Source organism: Hypanus sabinus, chromosome 8, assembly GCF_030144855.1.
Source record: "Hypanus sabinus isolate sHypSab1 chromosome 8, sHypSab1.hap1, whole genome shotgun sequence".
NCBI lineage: Eukaryota > Metazoa > Chordata > Chondrichthyes > Myliobatiformes > Dasyatidae > Hypanus > Hypanus sabinus.
In genome coordinates, this window is record NC_082713.1 from 54,228,770 (window position 1) to 54,252,735 (window position 23,966).

General features: G+C 39.8%; 1 protein-coding gene across 1 annotated transcript in view; it reads right to left on the reverse strand.

Moving 5' to 3' along the window:
* The window catches only part of LOC132398151 (uncharacterized), a 79,223-nt gene extending 56,157 nt beyond the window's left edge, over nt 1–23,066 (reverse strand). The window contains exons 1-5 of the mRNA XM_059977198.1: nt 22,823–23,066; nt 18,327–18,452; nt 4,009–4,170; nt 848–937; nt 627–757 (exon numbers count right to left, since the gene is read on the reverse strand). Coding sequence (XP_059833181.1) covers nt 627–757; nt 848–937; nt 4,009–4,170; nt 18,327–18,452; nt 22,823–23,041 — 728 coding nt within the window. The 5' untranslated portion in view covers nt 23,042–23,066. The remainder of the gene's footprint in view (nt 1–626; nt 758–847; nt 938–4,008; nt 4,171–18,326; nt 18,453–22,822) is intronic.
* Between the last annotated feature and the right edge of the window lie 900 nt (nt 23,067–23,966).

Sequence of the window (23,966 nt, forward strand, 5' to 3'; positions counted from 1 at the left end):
TTCTATGGGTAAAGAGCCATGACAATGCTTGGGTCATCAAGCTGAAATTAGGCAGATTATGATAGACCAAAAATAGTTCATTTTCATAGCATCTTAGAAAGCATTCCCAATCTTGCCACAAGATCAAAATCTGGGTTCAAAATTACATAAAGTTACTTCAAACATGGCAAGCTGTTGAACAGCACCCATACTAAGATTATATTGAAATACCCTTTCAAAATAGAGTACTTACTAGCTTTCATTGGATGATTTTCATGTCTCCCATTTCAATGCCTATATTGAGCCCTTTCAAACCTAAGCTTCCACTTCTCTACTTGTTCTGCTTTCCTTTTTTTCACTGTCAGAGCTCCCTTACAATCTATTCATCATTCCACTCAATAGTTTTAAAAATTACTTAAACATTACTAACTCTGAAAAGAAGGTACCTCTTAATTTTTTTTAAACCACATAACTGCTGAATGCTCAACAATCCCAAAAAAGTTCACATCTGTGATTCAACATCAGAAAACAAAGCTTACAAGGGGTTGGAATAATTTCTCCTGTAAACAACACTAAACTTGTTATGAAAGTTTCGAAGGATGTCATTTGGTCAATGGAACAATTACAAAAATCATTTAAAAATGTACCTTTCCCTTAGAGACTTTCTGCTTATATTTTTCTTGCATTCATTTGTGAGCCACTCTTGTAGGTCGGAAAGGGTTATGCCCTGTGCAAGACCTTGATCTTGAAGATTCAGTAATTGCTTCACAAGAAAGCGCTTAAGATCCAAAATAGATATCATTATTTTCCATTTTCTAACATAGAAAAATAATTTGGTTCAAATGTATATATACATGTGATTGTTCACCTGTTCTTGGGCATATTTTCTTTCAAAATCTAATTTGATACTGGTGAGGTAATCTCTATACTCATTAAATTCCTTCAAAGTGCATATAATCTGAAAAAAAACCATTAATAAATACACATAAGTTTTTACCCATTTATGGGGATTTGATTCATCATCAGTTCAGAAACAGCAAATAATCTTGATAACCAACCTGCCACTTACATCCAATGGCATATCGAAGAAACTAATACCAATACATAATTTTTTCAAAGAAGTTCAGATTATCGGCTCATTAAACAAATTCCAATAAACTCTTTTCCTTCATTTTCAGAATGTTATTAATCTTGTAGACCTTACTTAATTCATCCATTAAAATACAAAATTATATCTATTTGACAGGCTTTCAGCTCAGTTTTATTTTATTCTTCTGATGATTTCAATAAATTTTGATTTAATATCATTAAAAAGTTTGAAACTCCCATACCTTTGCTGAAGAAATCAATGAAACAAAATGATAGGCAAATGTTATTGGGTTTCTTGTTGATTAAGGGCGATAAGGCCTTGATGTACTTATTTAATTATTTGTTGAGATACAGCATGAAGTAGGCTCTTTGAGCCACGCCACCCAGCAATCCACCAATTTAATCCGAGCCTAATCACGGGACAATTTACAATTACCAAATAACTACCAACTAGTATGTCTTTGGATTGTGGAAGGGAACTGGAGGACCCAGAGAAAACCCACGTGGTCACAGGGAGAATGTACAAACTCCTTACAGGAAGCGGTAGGAAATGAACCCAGGTCACATGTACTGTAAAGTGTCTTGCTAACTGTGCCACTATCGAGTTTTAAGTACTGCACTGCTTCTGCAGAATTGTATCTATTTGATATCTATTCATGCTTACACCCTGGGAAAAAGATTCTTACTATCCACTGACTATCCTTCCTATCGGTGCCTCTCATAATTTTATATATTTATTTCAGGTCGCCCCTCGGCCTCTGTAGCTAATAGTCTCTAATCCAGGAAATATCCTGATAAAGCTCTTCTGCACCCTTTCCAAAGCCTCCACATCATTCCTGTAATGTTGCAACCAGAACTATACACAATACTCCAAATGTGGCTTAACCTAAGTTTTATACAGCTGCAACATGACTTCTTGACTCTTATACATAACATGTCAACTGATGAAGGCAAGTATAGTGTATACCTTCTTTAACAGCCTATCTAAGCGTACTGCCACTTTCAGGGAGCTATGAGTATTCTCTCCAAGATCCCTCTTGCATTAATGCCCTCAAGGGTCCTGTCATATACTGTAGTTTCCTCCTAACATTTTGCTTCCCAAATTGCAACACTTCATACTTGTCCAGCTACTTTTTCTCTGTCCATATTTCCAACTAATTTATATCCTGTTGAATCCTTTGACAACCTTCCTCACTATCAACAAACCCAATTATTGTGCCATCTGAAAACTTACTATTAGCCCATCTATATTTTCTCCCAAACAATTTACATATATCACAAACAAAAGTTTCCAGCACTGATTCTTATGGAACATTACTGGCCACAGACCTCCAGTCAGAAAAACAACCTTCCGCCACTACCTGTCTTCTATGGCTAAACCAATTTTGAATCCAATCTATCATGACTCATTAGTTAGGAAGATATTGGAGTTGACTATTAAGGATGAGGACTCAGGGACTTGAAGGCATGTGAAAAGCTAGGCCAAAGTCAGCATGGTTTCCTTAAGGGAAATTTTTGCCTTAACAAATCGGTTGGAATTTTTGAGGAAACAAGAAGCAGAATAGTCAAAGGAGAATTGGTGGTTGTTGTCCTGCTTGAATTTTCAGAAGGCCTTAGACAAGATATCACACATGAGGCTGCTTTACAAAATAGGAGCTCATGGTACTACAAAAAAGATACTAGCATGGATAGAGCATTGGCTGATTGGCAGGAAACAAAGAGTGGGAGTAAAGGGAGCCTTTTCTGGTTGGCTGCCAGTGACTAATGATGTTCCACAGGGACTGGTTTTAGGACCACTTCTCTTTACATTATATGTCAATGATTTTGATGATGGGATTGATGGCTTAGTGGCCAGGTTTGCAGATGATACAAAGATATTTGGAGAGGCAGGTAGTGTTGAAGAAGCATGGATGCTGCACAGGAATCTGGACAGATTAGAGGAATGGGCACAGAAGTGGCAGATGGAACAGTGTTAGGAAGTGTATGGTCATGCACTTTGATAGAAGGAATAAAAGCATAGACTATTTTCTAAACAGGGAGAAGTTTCAAAAATCGGAAGTGCAAGGGGAATTCAGAGGCCCCGCGCAGAATTCCCTAAGGGTTAATTTACAGCTTGACTTAGTGGTGAGGGAGGCAAATGCAATGTTACCATTCCTTTTGAAAGGACTACAATATAAAAGCAAGGAATACTGAGGCTTTACAAGACACTGGTGAGGCCTCCCTTAGAGTATTCTAAGCAGTTTTGGGCCCCTTATCTAAGAAAGGATGTGTTGACATTGGAGAGGGTTCAGTGTATCATCGTGGGAATGATTCCAGGAATGAATAGAGTAGACATGGAGATGATGTTTCCTATAATGGGGGAGATTAGGACCAGAGGGCATAGTCTCAGTACAGAAGAACATCCATTTGGAACAGAGATGAGGAGAAATTTCTATAGTCAGTGCAGTGAGTCTGTGTGGGATTTGTTGCCACAGGTGGCTGTGAAGATCAGGTTATAGGGTGTATTATAGGTTGATAGGTTCTTGAGTAGCTAGGGCATGGACGTTTATGGAGAAAAGGCAGAAGAATGGGGTTGAAAGAGAAAGTAATTCAGCCATGATGAAATGGTGGAGCAGACTCGATGGACTGAATGGTTTAATTCTGCTCCTATGTCTTATGGTCTTATGGACTCGTTGGATCCAAAATGCTTTAATCTTTTGGGTCAGCCTACCATAAAGGAGCTTGTCAAACGCTTTACAAGCATCCATTACCATTCACTAAAGCTTATGTCTCACTTGTTATCTGATTTAAATACAAATGTAAAAATTAATATTTAACATCTAGCAGAGAGTTAATCAGACTTTGCTAAATGATAAAACTATTGCTTTAGCATCAATGAGCAGTTGGAAAACTAAACCTGGATTTAAACAAATAAAAGCAATTAAACTGGCAATATCTTACCTTGTTATTTTCTGTGATAAGCCCCTGATTTTTTAACTTCCTCAGAGTATCTTTACGCTTGTAGTAGCTACTCAAATAAGGATCGTGAAGGCTTTTGTAATTCAGTTTCAATAGGTGAAGATTGGGGTCCGTGAGGTTGAACTCACTAGATGGTTGATGAAGCTTAAACAATTTAAGTTTTAAGAGTTAGACATGTAGGACAACTTATTTACTGACTTACAAAAGGACGTGCAAAATATCTTGATTGAAGTGGATAAGAAGGTTTCTGATGTTCCTGTTATAACCAGTTACAACTACAATTATAATCATTGAATAACTCTTTGGTTCATTGTATTACTGCCTGTGGAATGTGAATAAGCTAAAATTGAGAATTTTTTGAGACTTCCAGTAGCTTCAAATTATAAAGTTAGCAAAACTCTAAGTAGAAATTCCACAATCAAAAAGGTTAGCAGGTACCTTTTTGAACTATTCAACAGACCATGGATTTCTGGCAAGAACAAGCAAAAGAGCTTCCTCTGTTGCAGGAAATCTAATCCATGCTTTATTTAATGAAGGACTAAAGCAACATTTTGTTTGCCTTGAGAACCAAAGATGATGAGAAATTTTGAAGGAATGAATCAAGATAGAAAATAAAACATTTTAGATTTGTATTTATTTTAATAATATACACAAAAAACATCTACTAAACTGAACATGAACAATCAGTTTGGATGAAGGATGATTGGCCTGAAACATTAAATGTTTCTCTCTCCAGAGGTATTGCCTAACTTGCTGAGTATGTCAAGCACTTGTGTCTTTATTCTTCAAAAAAGGCAACCATCTACAGTACATTGAGTGTTTCCAAGGGTTAAACATATAACCCCATCTATTCAGCTCCAAGAATAGATGTTCAGATAATTTTCTTCTATGGCACTGCAAGTTCCACCTCTCACTCAAGTTGTCCTGAAGCCTGCAGGATAGAGATCTCATATTTTGAGCTATTGATACAAATTATATTCACAAATTATGAAGAATTTCATATTATTTTTGAATCCATTTCACTATTACAGTGGTAAGACTAATGTTTTGATTTGTGAAAATTTTAAATAACTTAGAACATTTTGTAAGGATTGTAATTCTAGAAAAAAAATACTGCATGCCATTACTTTATCATGGAATTGGGTTAGAGCACCATTTGGCCCATCATGTTTACAGCAGTCAGTAATTCACTGATTCCATCTCCCACTTGAGTTCTGTAAATTACTACATTTCAAGAGCTCATCAGACATTTTTCAAATGTTGTTACTGTTTCTAAACCTCTCTGCTAAGGAATTAAGTTCAACAATGTCAGAGTGGTTTCTCCTTGAGAGGAAGCCATTTGGCTCATTCAGTACATATCAGCTTTGTGTAAGAATAATCTTACCAGTCCCACTTTGCAAATCCTTGCAAATTCATTCCTTCTGGATTGCCATTAATCTTGCTTTTCAACATTATGCTTAAATCTGTCTTGATGGTAGTGCATCTGTCTTAATCAACAACTGCATGTTCACATTATTTTGATTATTTTTCCAATCACCACAAGACATAGGAGCAGAATTAAGTCTGCTCCGCCATTCAATCATGGCTGATTTATTATCCCTCTCATCCCCACTCCTGCCTTCTCCCCTTAACCCTAACACCCTTATTACTTGAGAACTTATCAACATCTGCTTTAAATATACCCGATGTCTTGGCCTCCACAGCCGGATGTAGCAATGAATTCCACAGATTCACCACCGTCTGGTTGAAGGAATTCCTCTGTTTTAAAGGAAGGTTCTTATATTCTGAGGCTGTGCTCCCTGATGCTAGACTTCCCAACTACTGGACGCATCCTTTCCACATCCTCTCTAGGTCATTCAATAGCTGATAGATTTCAATGAGATCCCACCCACCCTCACCACCATTCTTCTAAATTCCAGTGAGTACAGGCCCAGAGCCACCAAACACTCTTCACATGTTAACCCTTAGATATTCCTGGGATCATTCTCATAAACCTCCTTGAATCCTCTCTAATGCCAGGACATCCTTTTACAGATAAAGGGCATGAAACTGCTCACAAGAGACCAGTTAGAAAAGTTTTTAATTGGAGTAAGGGGAATTATGAGGCTATCAGGCAGGAAATTGGAAGCTTAAATTGGAAACAGACGTTCACAGGGAAAAGTACCGAAGAAATGTGGCAAATGTTCAGGGGATATTTGTGTGGAGTTCTGCATAGGTATTGTTCCAATGAGAACAATTCACTGTTCTAATGAGTCAGGGAAGTTATGGTAAGGTACAGGAACCGTGGGGTACAAAGGCTGTAATAAATCTAGTCAAGAAGCAAAGAAAAGCTTACAAAAGGTTCAGAGAGCTAGGTAATATTAGAGATCTAGAAGATTATAAGGCTAATAGGAAGGAGCTTAAGAAGGAAATTAGGAGAGCCAGAAGGGGCCATTAGAAGGCCTTGACGGGCAGGATTGAGGAAAACCCCAAGCCATTCTACAAGCATGTGAAGAGCAAGATGATAAGATGAGAAAGAATAGGACTTATCGAGTGGGACAGTGTGTATGGAACCGGAGGAAATAGCAGAGGTACTTAATGAATACTTTACTTCAGTATTCACTATGGAAAAAGATGGTGATTATAGTGATGACTTGCAGCCGACTAAAGCTTAGGCATGTAGATATTAAGAAAGAGGATGTACTGGAGCTTTTGGAAAGCATCAAGTTGGATAAGTCGTCGAGACCAGATGAAATGTTCCCCCAGGCTACAATGGGAGGTCAGGGAGGAGATTGCTGAGCCTCTGGCAATGATCTTTGCATCATCAATGGGGACAGGAGAGGTTCCAGAGGATTGGAGGGTTGCAAATGTTGTTCCTTTATTCAGGAAAGGGAGTAGAGATAGCCCAGGCAATTATAGACCAGTGAGTCTAACCTCAGTGGTTGGTAAGTTGATGGAGAAGATCCTGAGAGGCGGGATTTATGAACATTTGGAGAGGTATAATATGATTAGGAATAGTCAGCATGGCTTTGTAAAGGGCAGATCATGCCTTATGAGCCTGTTTGAATTTTTTGAGGATGTGACTAAACACATTGATGAAGGAAGAGCAGTAGATGTAGTATATATGGATTTCAACAAGGCATTTGATAAGGTACCCCATGCAAGGCTTATTGAGAAAGTAAGGGGGCATGGGATCCAAGGGGACATTGCTTTGTGGATCCAGAACTGGCTTGCTCACAGAAAGCAAAGAGTGGTTGTAGACGGGTCATTTTCTGCATGGAGGTCGGTCACCGGTGGTGGTGTGCCTCAGGGATCTGTTCTGGGACCCTTAGTATTCGTGAGTTTTATAAATGACCTGGGTGAGGAAGTGGAGGGATGGGTTAGTAAGTTTGCTCATGATACAAAGGTTGGTGGTGTTGTGGATTGTGTGGAGGACTGTCAGAGGTTACAGCGGGACATTGATAGGATGCAAAACTGGGTTAAGAAGTGGCAGATGGAGTTCAACCCAGATAAGTGTGGAGTGGTTCATTTTTGTGGGTCAAATATGATGGCAGAATACAGTATTAATGGTAAGACTCTTAGCAGTGTGGAGGATCAGAGGGATCCTGGGGTCCAAGTTCATAGGACGCTCAAAGCAGCTGTGCAGGTTGACTCTGTGGTTAATTGTGTATTGTGTATTGGCCTTCATCAATCGTGGAATTGAATTTAAGAGCCAAGAGGTAACCTTGCAGCTATATAGGACCCTGATCAGACCCCACTTGGAGTACTGTGCTCAGTTTTGGTCCCTCACTACAGGAAGGATGTGGAAGCCATAGAAAGGGTGCAGAGGAGATTTACAAGGATGTTGCCAAGATTGGGGAGCATGCCTTATGAGAATAGGTTGAGTGAACTTGGCCTTTTCTCCTTGGAGTGACGGAGGATGAGAGGTGACCTGATAGAGGTGTAAAAGATGATGAGAGGCACTGATTGTATGTATAGTCAGAGGCTTTTCCCCAGGGCTGAAATGGTTGCCACAGGAGGACACAGGTTTAAGGTGCTGGGGAGTAGGTACAGAGGAGATATGAGGGTTAAGTTTTTTACTCAGAGAGTGGTGAGTGCGTGGAATGGGCTGAGGGCAATGGTGGTGGAGGCGGATACAATAGGGTCTTTTAAGAAACTTTTAACAGGTATATGGAGCATAGAAAATAGAGTGCTATAGGTAAGCCTAGTAATTTCTAAGGTAGGGACATGTTCGGCACAACTTTGTGGGCCGAAGGGCCTGTATTGTGCTGTAGGTTTTCTATGTTTCTAATACCTCAAGTGAGGTCTGACTACTGCATTATAAAGCCTCTGCACTACGTTCTTGTTTGTATATTCTAGTCCTCTTGAAATGAATGTTAACAATGCATTTGCTTTTTTTTACTACCAACTTACCTGCAAGTTAATCTTTAGGGAATTCTACACGAGGACTCAAATGTCCATTTGCACCTGCAATTTCTCAATTTGCTCCTTGTTTAGAAAATAATCTATATATCTTATTCCTTCTACCAAATTGCTTGACCATACACTACAATCTATTTCATTGATATAAATAATGAAAAGAAGCATTCCCAACACCAATCCCTGCAAAATGCCACTAGTCACCAGAAACAGCCCCCTTTATTTCTAATCTTTCTTTGCTGCCAGTCAGTCAATCTTCTCTCCATGTAGGTATTGTTCCTATAATACCATGGGCTTATCACCTTCATTCTACATTCCCTGGATATTGACAACCAGTAGATGTCAATTATTTCTCTTTATTATACCTGACAATCCCTTTCACAACTTTAAATACCTCTGTCAGATCCCATCGCATCCTTCTTGGCTCCCAGGAGAACAACGTGTCCTCTAGTTTTTCCACATGATTAAAATTCTCATACCTTGTTTAGACATGATTTGCCTTAAATAAATCTACCGTCTTTCTCTAATCAATGCAATCTGTACAATAATTCTCTCTGATTATTATTATCTCAATATCCGCTCTGCCATGAGGTAAAAACTCATGACAACCACTCACAACCACACACAAATAAAAAAATTCAGCCCTGGTATTGCTTTCATAAAACAAAAATTTGAGAGCATTGTGCAGGTCAGACAGCACCCATAGAAGGAAAACAAAATTACATTAGATTCAATCATCTTCCACACAAGTTAACGTTATTGTGAATCTTACACCCACTCCAGTGTTATCAGATCCTTTTGAAGATTTGACATCAACATGGTTCTTCACTGTTATGCTCTATGCCTTGTCCAATAAAAGCAAGTCTTCTTAAAACTGGTATATGGTTTTAATCATGTTGTCTTCCCCCTCTACTTCATTAGGTATTCAATAACGTTCTGTTCTTCAATACCGTACTTCATGAATCTTACCATTTATTCTCTTTCACTGCTTGTTCTTCTTAATGCATTGCCGCACCTCTCCAGATGAAATACCATTTACCCCGGAACCAATCCAATGATAACTTTCTGCAATCTATACTCATTATCCAAATACTCTCTTAACCCTAGGAGTAGGCCATTCAACATGACTTAAAAGGTTCAAAGGTTAACTTTATTGTCAAAGTATGCATGCAGAATACAACACTGAAATGTGTTTCTTCTCCAGATAGCCACAGAAGACAGGAAATCATTTAAGTAGTTCAAAGAAAGACATCAATCCACCTGCACCAAAAAAAATCTAAAACTTTCAAACTCCAAACACCTACAACCCCTCCCTCGCACAAAAACTAAGAGATCACCCAAACCCCCAAGCCGCCAAGTGACAAAAATGGGTGAGAGCATGAAAAAACATAGAACTGAAAGAGGCCAATATGAACTGCAGCTAGTCTGAACAACAGTCCAACCCATAAATCTCAGAATTTCAGGAGCATCTCCAAGAGCACCAGGACCCAGTGACTTGAACCAGCGGCCCCTCCAAGAAAAGCGACTCGAATCAGCAGCCTCTCCAATTGCAGCAACTCGAACCAGATGTCCCTCCGATGGCATCGACTCAAACGAGCTGCATCTCCAAGGAAAGTGATATGAAGCAGGCTCTCTGAGGAAAGCAACACATTCCAGCCACCCTTCTGAGCAAAACAACTCAAACTAGCAGCTTCTCCAAGAACTGCTCCCTTTCCTCTGCACTTGCTTCAATCTTCCTCAACACTTCAATCAGCAAGAAATGTAGTCAATCACTCGATCGAACTAGAGACTGTAAGTCACAGGCTCCAAAAAAATTAAAATAAAAAGACTAAGTAGAAGACAGAGCAAAGCTGAAATGACTGACTATCTGGGAGACGTCCCCTGAGGAATTGTTGTTCCCTAGCACCATCTTGACCAGAAGGACAGGCTGATTGTTTCCTTCAAATCTCACTTTTGGCTTTCTTGTCCTTGTTCCTCTTAATCCTATAAAGTAAAACTGATCTCTTCAAGAAAATATTGGTCTGACTTGGCTCCACTGCCTTCTGTAGCAATCCTCAGGTTCACCATCCCATAGGTCTTAAAACTATCTCAACATATCAATTGAAAATGACATATTCTGTTTCCTGATGCTGTGACACCTGGTTCTAGATTTCCTACCATCAGGATCATTCTCCCTGCATCTGGAATATCTACTCCTATATGGATTTTAAGGGTTTCTATAAGATCCTCTCTCAGTCATATGAGCTCCAATGAATTTAGGCCCAATCAAAATAATCTCGTATTAGTCTTGCCATCCTAGGAATCATCTAGTTGAGTGGTGCCCCAGCAACAACCTTGCACTCAACATTAGTAAGATCAACGAATTGATTATAGGCTTCAGAAAGGGTAAAATGAGGGGACACCCACCACTCCTCATCAATAGGGTGAGCAATTTCAAATTCCTGCGTGTCAACATCTCTGAGGATCTATCCTGGGCCCAACATTTCGATGTAGTTACAAAGAAGGGATGGCAATGGCTTTATTTCATTAGGAGTTTGAGGAGGTTTTGTATGCCCCTAAAGGCACTTGCAATTTCTACAGATGGCTGCATCACGATCTGTTAATGGGGGTGGGGGGGGCAATGCATAAGATTGGAAAAAGCTATAGAAAGTTGTAAGCTCAGCCAGCTTCATCATGGGCACAAGCCTCCTCAGCATCCAGAACACCCTCAAAAGGAGATGCCTCAAAAAGGCAGTCTCCATCATTAAGGACCCCTATCACCCAGGACATGCCCTCTTTTCACTGTTACCATCAGGGAGGAGGTACAGGAGCCTGAAAGCACACACCCAACAATTCAGGAATAGCTTTTTCTCCTCTGCCATCAGATTTCGGAATGGACAGTGAACCCATGAACACTACCTCACTAATTTTTTCTCTCTTCTTATTCTACTTATTTTAACTTTTTTAAATATTTATACTTCTTATTGTAATTTATAGTTATTATTTATTGTAAAGTACTGCTGCTGCAAAGCAACAAATTTCACAACCTATGCCAATAATATTAAATCTGATTCTGAGTAAACTTAGTCACAGAGCTATTATTAAACAATATTCTCTCCATGGCAAGTGTTTGGGCGTATTTTGGAGACACAATATAGCAAATATTACTTCAACAGCAACCAACCTTCAGATCTCAATGTGGATTGTAGATTAAATTTAAAATGCAGCGCTGAACAGGGAACATCCAATTGACTTGTCTGCATATGCATGAATATAATCATCACCCCATTCACGAATATGACTCAGAGACCTCAGTAATTAACAATCATTTTGGGTGTGTTGGTGAGAAGATCCAGTTTTTTTCAAAATTATGTAACTCAAAAGAAACATTATGAAGGCATTGTAACTATAGAAATTGTCCTGTTACCTTTGTCCTTTAACATATTAAAATGTGCTGTAACGATGGGTCAGTCGCTCTCTCTCTCTCTCTTTCACAGTTGCAACAACAAGGGTGACATTACTTAAAGTGACTCAAGCTGCACACAAAATTCCAAATGTTATCTCACACAATCCCTGAACAATTGCAGTAAGATAACCTTCTAAATCTTTTTAACATAAAGGATCATATTCCTTCCTTAATTACTTGCTGCGCTGAACGTTTACTTTCAATGAATGTTGTAGCTTTCACTGAACCATCGCCATTCCTGATATATCAATATTTACATCATAATGTCTTTCAAATTTCAGTGACCAATGTCATACATATGCATCCTCATTGTATTGCATCTGCCGTGCACTTGCTCACAGTACTTGTTTAAATTAGATAGGAGTCTCTTTACATTTTCTCACTACTCCAACCTTGTGTCACATGCAAACCTGAAAACTCTCACCCAAATGGTGAAGATATATATGAATAACTGGATCCCAAGCATCGAGTCTTGTGGCACCTCAATCAACACCCAAGAAAGAACCATTTCTTCTAACTCTCTGCCAATATATTATCCCCAATTTCATACTTTAATTCTGCATACTCATCTCTTATGTGGACCTTATTAAAAGTCCTCCAAACGTCCAAACAAAGCACATCCAATAATTCTCCTTTATCTATCTTAATCAAAATTATCCTTAAATATACTCATGCAATAGTTATCCTCAATAAACTCCCTGCTATCATTGACAAAACTTTGCTACTGTGATGTTATCCCATCGATAGTCTCCAGCATCTTCAATCAGGTTCACTGCTTGAGGATAAAAGTTAGCAGCGAGTCATGGCAGCTTTGACTAGTGACCAATCGATGTTTGGGATTGCTTAGTAAGACCAAATTGAACAAAGGCAGAGGCAAGCGCAGCAGCCATCATCTGGGTAGACACAGTCAGAGTGATGATCTTGAGGATTTAGCTCTTTGAGGCTTCAGTTAGAGAAAGCAAAGGAAATAAAAACTTTTTTTCTTTCTCTTTTTTATATCTGCATAGCTGGGACAGTATAGATGCTAGGCAGGATAGTTGAATGTTCCTCTTGTAGAATGTGGGAAGGTAGGGAGACCTCCAGTGTCCCTGACAACTAAAACTACAAGAAGAGCATCCAGCTGCAGCTTCTGACAACCCTCGTTAAGGAGTTGGAGCTGGAACTGGATGAACTCCAGATGATTTGGGAGGCTGAAGGGGTGATAGATAGGACATATAGAGAGGAAGTTACACCCAAGGTGCAGGACACAGGAAACTGGGTGACAGTCAAGAAGGGGAAAAGGGTTATGGAGGCAGTGCAGAGTACCCCTGTGGCCATCCCCCTCAACAACAGGTATATCACTTTGGATACGGTCGGGGGGTTGGGGGGAAATGATCTAACAGAGGAAAGTCACAGAGGTTTTAGTGACTCTTTGCTGTGGTGACAGAGGATCCATTAGTTAGGGGAATGGACAGAAGGTTCTGTGGGTGAGAACAAGATTCCCAAATGGTATGTTGCCTCCCTGGTGCCAGGCTCTGGGATATCTCAGATATCTTAGCATTCTTAACTGGGAGGGTGAACAGCCAGAAGTCATGTTCCATGTAGGTACCAATAACATGGGTAGGATGAGTGACGAGGTTCTGCATAGGGAGTTCAGGGAATTAAGTGGAAAGTTACAGGGTAGGACCTCTAGTATTGTGGTCTCAGGATTGCTACCTATGCCACGTACCAGTGTAGCCAGAACTAGGAAGATTATACAGTTTAACATGTGGCTAAGGACTTGATGTAGGAGGGCAAGCGTAAGATTTTTGGATCATTGGGCTCTCTTCCTGGGAAGGTGGGACCTGTACAGAAGGGATGGTTTGCACCTGAACTGAAGGGGGACTAATATTCTAGAAGGAAGGTTTGTTAATGTTGCACAGTGGGGTTTAATTTAGAGTTGTAGGGGGATGGGAACCAGAGTGCTGGAACAACTAGTGGAGAGGACGTGAAACCTCAAACAAAGATCAGAATCAAAAGTTTGAGCATGGTGTGTCTAGTATCCTGAGCTGCCAATAATTCAATGTGAGAAGTATCGTAGGAAAGGTGGATAATAGTGAAGATGAGATAGCTGGTTTACAAACAGAGACAATGTGTAGTGAAGAGAGACTGTTGATAGGGCAGAAATGTAGATAACAGGATGAGTTGCAATGTAAAAGGTGGACAAAATTGAAAATGGTGAATACAGGACTGAAATGTTATACTTGAATGAATGCAGGAATACGGAATAAGATCGACGTGTTGCAGCACAGTTACCGATTAGCAGGTATGATGTTGTAGGCATCACTGAATTAAGGCTCTAAGATTATAGCTGGGAGCTTAATGTCCAAGGATACACATGGTATCAAAAGGATAGGCAGGAAGGCAAAAGGGCGGCATTGCTCTATTGGTAAAAAATGAAATCAATCATTAGAAAGAAATGACATAGGGTTGGAACATGTTGAATCATTGTGGCTAGCGCTAAGAAACTGCAAGGGTAAAAAGACCATGGTGGGAGGTGTATACAGACCCCTAACAGTAGTAAGGATGCGGCCTACAAATTACAATGGGAGTTAGAAAATGCATGCCAAAAGGACAATAGTACAATAGTCATGGGGGACTTCAATATGCATGTAGATTTGGCAAATCAGGTTGTGATGGATTATAGAAGGGAGAATTTCTGGAGTGGCTACGAGTTGACTTTTTAGAGCAGCTCTTGATGCCACTTGTGCCATGAACCAGAAATGATTAGAGAGCTTTAGGTAAAATAACTCTTTGGGGAGAGTGATCAAATTCACCCTGAAATTTAAGAAGCAGAAGCTAAGGTCAGATGTATCAGTTTTACAGTGGAGTAAAGGGAATTACAGAGACACAAGAGAGGAGTTGGCCAGAATTGATTGGAAAAGAACAGTGGCAGGGATGACATCAGAGCAGCAATGGCTGGAATTTCTGGAAGCAATTCAGAAGGCACAGGAGATATACAACCCAAAGAGGAAGAGGTATTCTAAAGGAAAGGTGACACAACCATGGCTAACAAGAAAAGTCAAGGCCAACAAAAAGCCAAAGAGAGGGCATATGATAGAACAAAAATTAGTGGGAATCTTTTAAAAACCAACAGAAGGCAACTAAAAAGATCACTAAGAAGGTAAAGATGGAATATGAAAGTAAGCTAGCCAATAATGTTCAATAGGTACATTTAATGTCAGAGAAATGTATACGACATACATCATGAAATACTTTTTCTTTGCAAACATCTACTAAAACGGAGGAGTACCCCAAAGAATGAATTGCAGTTAAATGTCAGACCACCAAAGCCCCCCCCAACTCCCCCCTCCCACACACGTGGCAGCAAATCAAGGGTCCCACCTCTCCCACCAGCAAAAAAGCATTGTGGCCCTCCCCTCACCGAGTATTCAAGCGTGCAGCGAAGTATCATTAAAGACACAGACTTGAAGAACTGCAAAGACTACTTGTTCACCCGTTAATTTGACATACTGTAGGCTCTTTCTCTCCCTAATAAGGGAAAAAGAAGTGGCCCCATTTCACAGTGAGAGGAAAGACATAACAAAACAATTTGCTGGTTTATGGTATTAAAAGTCTGTTAAATTGCTTTTCCTGAGCTCTATGCCCAAAACACTCAGGTCTCTGGACACACAGCCAGCAGCAAGTTCGTTGCTTCCGATTTTCATTGTTCTCCCATGACACCTCAGTTGGCGGTGGCAACACCAGCCTTGGATCAGCCCGTCTAAGTCTCAAGAAGATAACAAAAGTTTCTTCAAATACGAAAAGTGTAAAAGAGAGGTAAGAGTGGATATTGGACCACTGGAAAATGATGCAGGAAGGGTAGAAATGGGGGACAATGAAATTGCAGATGAATTGAATAAGTATTTTGCATCAGTCTTCACTGTGAAAGACACTAGCAGTACGGTAGAAGTTCCAGGTATTAGGGGCATTGAGTGTGTGAAGTTACCATAACTAGAGAGAAAGTTCTTGGGAAACTGAAAGGTCTGAAAGTAGGTAAGTCACTTGGACCAGATGGTGTACACCCCAGAGTTCTGAAAGAAACAACTAAAGAGATCGTGGAGGCATTAATAATGATCTTTCATGAATCACTAGATTCTGGAATGGTTCCGGAAGACTGGAAAATTTCACGTCACTCCTCTCTTCAAGAAGGGAGAGAGGCAGAAGAAAGGAAACGATAGGCCAGCGAGTTTGATCTTACTGGCTAGGAAGATGTCGGAGTCAATTATTAAGGATGAGGTCTCACGGTACTTGGAGGCACCTAATAAAATAGACAATAGTCAGCATGGTTTCCTCAAGGGAAAATCTTACCTGACAAATCTGTTGGAATTCTCCGAAGAAATATCAAACAGGATAGACAAAGGAAAATAGTCTGTTGATGCGAATTTGGATTTTCAGAAGGCCTTTGACAAGGTGCCACATATGAGGCTGCTTAACAAGATACAAGCCCAGGATATTATAGGAAAGATTCTAGCAATGGCTGATTGGCATTAGGCAAAGAGTAGAAATAAAAGGAGCCTTTTCTGATTGGCTGATTGACTAGTGGTATTCCACGGGTGTCTGTGTTGGGACCGATTCTTTTTATGATATATGTCAATGATTTGGATGATGGAATCTTTGTTGCAAAGATTGCAGACGATATGAAGATAAGCGGAAGGGCAGGCAGTTTGACGAAGTAGAGAGGCTACTGAAGGACTTAGGCAGATTAGAAAAATGGCCAAAGAAATAGCAGATGGAATACAGTGTCGGGAAGTGTTTGGTAGAAGAAATTAAAGAATTGATTATTTTCTAAAAGGAGAAAAAATACAAAAACCGAGGCGCAAAGGGACTTGGGAGTCCTTGTGCAGGACTCCCTAAGGGTTAAATTGCAGATTGAGTCTGTGGTGAGGAAAGGAAATGTAATGTTAGCACTCATTTCAAGAGGACTAGAATATAAAAAGAAAGATGTAATGTTGAAACTTTATAAAGCACTTGTGAGGCCTCTCAGAGTATTATGACCAGGTTTTGGCCCCTTATCTTAGAAAGGACCTGCTGAAACTGGAGAGGGATCAAAGGAAATTCACAAAAATGATTCCAAGATTGAATGGCTTGTCATATAAACAGCATTCAATGGCTCTGGGCCTGTATTGGCTAAAATCCAGAAGAATGAGGGGTGATCTCATTAAAACCTATCGAATGGTGAAAGCCTTCAATAGAGTGGATGTGAAGAAGATGTTTCCTCTGGTGGGAGGGTCAAAGACCTGAGGACAGCCTCAGAATAGATTTAGAACTGAGATGAGGAGGAATTTCTTTAGCCAGAGTGGTAAATCTGTGGAGTCTTTGCCACGGGAAGCTGTGGAGACCAAGTCTTTATGTATATTTAAGGCAGAGGTTATAGATCCTTGATTGGTCAGGGCATGAAGGGATACAGGGAGAAGGCAGGAGACTGGAGCTGAGAGCAAATTGGCTCAGTGATGAAATGGCAGAGCAGATTCGATGGGCCAAATGGCCTAATTCTGCTCCAATATTTTATGGTCTTAAATGATTGAACCTGCTTGAATGTCAACATTATCAATTCGACTATACAAACCCCTCCCAATGGGAATTCCAAGACAATAAGGAGAATGGAGTACGAATTTGAGGTCCGATTCAGGATCACCATCCCTATTAATTCTATTGATATTTCCATGGATATTCTACAAGTCACATAATATTTTCAGCATTTTTTACTTTTACTTCAAATTTCTGACATCTGCAGTTATCTTCTGCTCTTCAAAGAATCTGACTCCATCCCTCTTATTGTTTATTTTATAACCAGAAACTCTGCCTTAAAGGAGATCTTACACAATTAAAAAAAGGTCAGTAATACTACTGACTGAGATTATTGAATTGATTTGAATTTATTTCTCACATCCTTCACATACATGAGTAAAAATCTTTATGTTACGTCTTCATCTAAACATGCAATGTGCAATCATAGTAATTTTTAATAATTTATAATGACTAGAACAGCCAATGTAATATAGAATACACTCAAATCAGCGTGAGTTCATCAGTCTGATGGCCTGGTGGAAGAATCTGTCCCACAGCCTGTTGGTCCTGGCTTTTATGCTACAGTTTCACTTCCTGGATGAAATAGATTGTGGTTGGGATGGTTTAGGTCCCGAATGATCCTACAGGCCCTTTTTACAACGGAGCAAAGGTTCAGAATCAAATCATGGTAGCTTTTAGTCTGCATCCTGACAGATATGACTTACATGTTTAATTTTCTTATCAGTAATTCCAATTATATGGTAAAATTTAAAATAGTTGCTACATTGATTTGATGTAAAAATTTGACTTGAAAAGTTAAAAGTAGAATTCCAGCAATTCATCACTATATTTGTGCTATCTCTAATTGACTCTAAATTTAACAGTAAAAAGTCTGAGAAGGAATTTATTTCTCATTTCAATGATTTACCTTTTCACCCAGATCTGTTGTATATAGGAGAACTCCACTCCCCGGAAGCAACGGTAACTTGGCCCCCAAGGGCAAATTCAAAAGTTGTCTGGACCCTGTCCCAATGACAGCTTTACTGCTCATACACTGTAGATCAACAACAATTGCAGGCTTATTCAGGGTTAATAGACATATGTAAATTTCACTGATCTCCTTAATTATTCTAAAAAAAAGGCAAAATTGTTTAATCAGTTCTAATTCATAAAACATATACTCATAAGTTGTACACATCCACTTATATTGCAGAAGTCTTATACATTACTTGATATAGAAACACTCTTATGTTATATCATCAAAACATATTTTGATGTCCACACGAAAAAGCGGGATCTCCCAGTGGCCACCCATTTTAATTCCACTTCCCATTCCTATTCCGACACGTTAGTCCAAGCCCTCTTCGACTGTCATGATGAGGGTACACTCAGGTTGGAAGAGCAAAACCTAATATTCCATCTAGGTGGCCTCCCACCTGATGACATAAATATTGATTTCTCAAACTTCTGGTAATGCCCCCTCTTCACCATTCCCATTTCCCTCTCTCACCTAACCTCCTTACCTACCCATCACCTCCCTCTTGTGCTCCTCCCCCTTTTCTTTCCTCCATGGTCTTCTGTCCTCTATCAGATTCCCCCTTCTCCAGCCCTGTATCTCTCTCACCAATCTACTTCCCAGCTCTTTACTTCACCCTATCCCCTCCTGATTTCACCCATCACCTTGTGTTTCTTCCTCCCATTCCCCCCCCCCATCTTCTTACTCTGACTCATCATCTTTTTTTTCTCCAGACCTGATGAAGGGTCTCAGCCAGAAACATCAACTGTACTCTTTTCCATTGATGCTGCTGGCCTGCTGGCTTCCTTCAGCATTTTGTGTGCATTGATCAAAAATATTGTTAATTTTGTTAAATATGCCTTTAACAAATTTATGCTTTTTTGCTGATCAATCCACACTTGTTCAGGTAGCGGTTAAATTCGACCCTGATATTTGTTCCTTAAACTTTCCCACCATAGTTGAACCAACACAACTTTATCACTCCACCCTTTTATGAACAGGAGTACAACATTTGCAGTTCCTGGTACTCAGATACAATTCCTGAATCCGTAGATATTTGCCAGACTATAGTCAGGGCCTCTTGGAACTTCCTCCCTTATTTCTCTCACCCATTTAGGATGCATTATAACTAGCTTTTCTAGTACTTCTTAATTACATTTTCCTTTGATAGATTTCAGCTTTACTTTCTTCCTTGATCAACAGTGATATATAGCTCTCATGAATTCCCTTCGCCATGCCATCTGTCCTCATTTTGGTCTCTGATAGGCCCTGCATTTTAACTGATCATATGCCTGTAGAATGTAGAATGGACTTTCTGGGCTCACTGTTGTAATAGAGATCCAAGTACTGTATGCTCAAGGAATGTAATCTCAACCTCCCAACACACATTTGATATCTCCTGAACAAAGAGGTCAGGATTTTCAGATAATCAACAATTCTCTCATTTTCTAACTTTATTGTAGACTTCCGAAATCCATAATATTCTCCTCAGTAGTTTCAGAACATTATCCTGTTTCTCTCTTTAGTATTTTATGCAAATACATCTTTACTTGTCCAATAATCAGTTCTTTTGCTTTCACTTTTGTCACTTAATAGATCCTGTTATCATCCCCTTTCTCAAGGTTTGAAATCATTTTTATTTCTGTTATCTTTTCACATCTGATAAAAAGTCATCAACTTGAAATATAAGCTGTACCTTTTCCTCAAGTGTACAGACTGCATGTATTTCACCTTTTCTTTTTTTCTTCTATTTTAATATCAATATGATGTTCTTCATTTCATGTAATGCAATGAGATGAAATAGAAACGTAAATTGCCAATCCTTCTCCTCCCTGTACATTTCGTGGACCATGAAACACACTGAATCTGCCAGATTCAAACTGAAGGTTAACTGCCCAGATATTGCAGTCCACATCTTTTTGTGTTGACATGGAAATACTGCTGGTGGAAGGGAATGCTGGAATGATGATATTAAGATTGTGCAACTGGAGATAGATAGATTGTGTGAGTGGGTGAAAGCTTGGCAAATGGAATTTATTGTGGGAAAATATGACATGATGCACTTTGCTATGAGAAATCTAAAGACAATGTTATCTAAATAGAGAAAAACTGCAGATGAGTAAAGTACAGGTGACTCTAGGTGCTCAAAATACAATTTTCAAAACATTAGGAAGCAGATACTACAAATAGTTATGAAGGCAAATGGGAAATTGGGCCTTTAGTTTGGTATTCTGGAGTGTAAAAAGAAGGATTTTTGCAATTGTACACTGCACTGGTTGGGCCACACATGCACAATTATTGTTTTTTTTTAAGAATGATGCAAAGGTGATTCACTGGGCTAATTAGTGAATGAGAAGGTTATCCTTTCTTGGCTGGTTGAAGAAATTGAAACCGTATGCTGTGAATTTGAGAAGAATGATAGATGGTCTTACTGAAATGGGTCATGCCTTAAGGGCATTACAAAATAGATGTTCAGGTGTTTCCACCAGTGGGAGGATCTTGAAAGAGGGAGCGTGGTTACAAGCTTAGAGGGCAATCATTTAAAATTGGGGTGCCTTGGAATTTCTTCTGAAAGTGGATGGTGAATCTCTCAAATTCTCTATCTCAGAGGGCATGGGAGTATTTAAAATACTTTGTGGTCAATTAACCATGGTAGTAGGTCATACTTTGGTGCCCCAGTTTATGTTGGAAATTGCAGGTGGTGATTATTATTAGGTGCACATCTGACATTGGAAATGCTATCATATGCTGAGCCTAGAATTACTTAGTACAATTCCCAAGGTCGGGGGTTCCCAACTTTTATTATGCCATGGACCCATACCATTAACCGGAGTTTGGGAACCCTTGCCCTGGGCCCAGTCCAGATGAAGTATCTCAGCCTAAAGTGTCGACTGAACTTTTCCCTCTCTGGATATTGCCTGACTTGCTGAGTTCTCTCATCAGTTTCATTTTTGCTCTGGATTCCAGCATTTTGAGTCTCTAAATTTTATGCTTGATTTGAAAGAAAAACATTTGTAAATCCATCCAATTTATAAGCATCAAGCCTACCTAGACTGGTACCATTACTCAAATTATCTAGCACCAAGCATGCCATCTTGAAGTAAATCCCAAGATGCTTCCCTTCCAGAAGTACATCATTAATTTGCCATTAGGGTAATGCGAAGCTGATGTTGGAATCCTTTCTCAGCATCCCAGTTCTTAAAGATACACATCCCCCCCCCAAAAAAAAAACAGAAACGGCTGGGAATTTTCAACAGCTCAGGCAGCTTCTGGGAAAGGACCTTAATATTTCAGATTGATATCCTATTATTTGGAAAATTTGGGAATAGAACACATTTCACTTTGCTAAGACTGAGAATAATTGGAGACGAAAATGGAAGTCTCTATGATCAGGAGGGGCTGATCAAGACAAGTGGTGGCAGAACCAGCAGGGTGAGGCTAATGTTTATTAATCACAAACTTCCTGGCTTAAGGGAATATAAATAAATATAAGACATCAAAGAAGCAAAACATTGCAGATCTTGTAGATCCAAAACAAATGCAAAATCAACATATCATGCAACGTTTTAAGTCAAAGAAGACACTGAACTCAAAAGGCTAGTCAAATTCGGTTAAGTCTTGAGGGCTGAAATATTCCAAGCTTGAAGAAGAGAAACTGTTCCTTAATCTATGACTTTGTTGTAACAATATGGAGATTAACTATACAAAACATAGGGAACATGAGGAACTGCAGATGCCAGGATATATGGAGTAGCAATCTGCTGGAGGAACCCAGCAGGCCCAGCAGAAAATGAGGAAAAGAACTGCTGATATTTCAGGCTGAATCTCTTCATCGGGTGGAAACCCAGCACTGGAAACATTAAAATTGATGTTGACCCTGCATCATTCAACCTGATTACCATGAACTTAAATAGCATTTTCCTGCACTATCCCTATTTCTACAGGCTACCATTGGGCAGGAGGTGCAGAATGAAGTCCCACGGCAGAAGGTTCAAGAACAGCTACTTCCTTTCAATCACTGGATTGTTGAACCGACTAGATAATCTCTAATCATTAAAAAAAACGGTTAAGCAACACAATCACCACTTTGCACTAAAATTGACTTTTTGTTCTATATTGTCTTGTTAAATGTTTGTATAAGTTATATTTGTATTGTTAATACTGCTGATATGCTGCGAAGCTTTTCATTGCACCCGGTGCCATCATGTACTTGAGTATATCGCAATAAAACTGACTTCGACTTTCTCTTTGGTCCTCCAATAACCTATTATTCAATGTCTCAGTTGTTTCTCCTCATTTAAGTTCTGAACGGGCCGTTTCTCGTTTGGAAAGTGGAGAGGGGGCCTCAGGGAGATCAGGATGGGATGGAGAATTTATATTTTCGCATCTAACTTGAACACTTCACTCACATCCCTCTCGTGGACTTTACGAAGGGCGGTGTTCTTGGCATACGAGGACACGTAGGCTTCCATTGTGCTCTCGGAGCGTGTGTCCGCGTCCACCTCGGGAGAATGCGGTTCGCCCGCGCTCCCGCTGTTTTGCGGGATCTTGTTGCCATGTGCTTCGGTTGCCAGGGCACGATTTTCGCGTTGTCCGGGCTTGACCGGCCGTGTCTGCCAAAGGCTCATCGAACAACAGCACCATGGAAACCATCGCCCGAGCTGTCGCGAGAGTTAGCAGGCAGTGCCCGGAAACAAATGGTCAGGGGCCGGGCGCTGGTGATGGGGAGTCCCGTCCATCAGCTATGGTCATTGCCTACCCCCAGCATTTCGAACTGCTGGAGTCGGGAATACAATAAACTGCTGGCTAAATTGAATGAGACGTATCAGCATCTGAAAAAGCAAAAGAGACCTTAATTGTATTGGCATCGAGAGGACAATCCCATAACCTTTCTCTTTTCACCAATTAATTTATGTATTTCACTGGATGAAAAGCACCTGCATTTTCTGCCAATGACTTGGACCTACAAATTGTTTTCGTTGTTTACTTTCCACCACACGCCCAGGACAGCTAAGCTCTGACTGCTGACTTTCGTACTACACATTCCTTCATTCCTCATTTAAAAGTGTACTTTGGCTACACTCGTGTCAGCTGTGATTTCTCTGAGTCTGGTTTCAACTTAGTAGAAGTTATCAATGAATATGTGTCTACTTCATTAGAGTCAAACTTTCTGAAAAGAATGCAATCACAAAGGCATTTTCCTCAGATATGAAAAGAATTTCAATTCTATTTGATGAAGAAGAAATCCACCAAACCATTTTACTCAAATCCACTGAACTGGTGCAGCAGTTTCTGTTGCAACCTTGCAGCTCCAGGGGCTTATGTGTAATCCCGACTCCTGTGTGGAGTTTGTAGATTTTTCTCCTGGCTATGCAGGATTTCTCCCAGTGCTTCAATTTCCTCCCACATCTCAAAGACTGTTCATAGGTTAATAGGCAATTGTAAACAAATTATTTCATGTGAGGAAATCTTTGGAAAGTTTGGTTAGATAGGCATCAAAAGAATCAGAAGGGGAGCTGTTGAGTGTGAGGGTGAAGAGTATAAAGAGTGGGA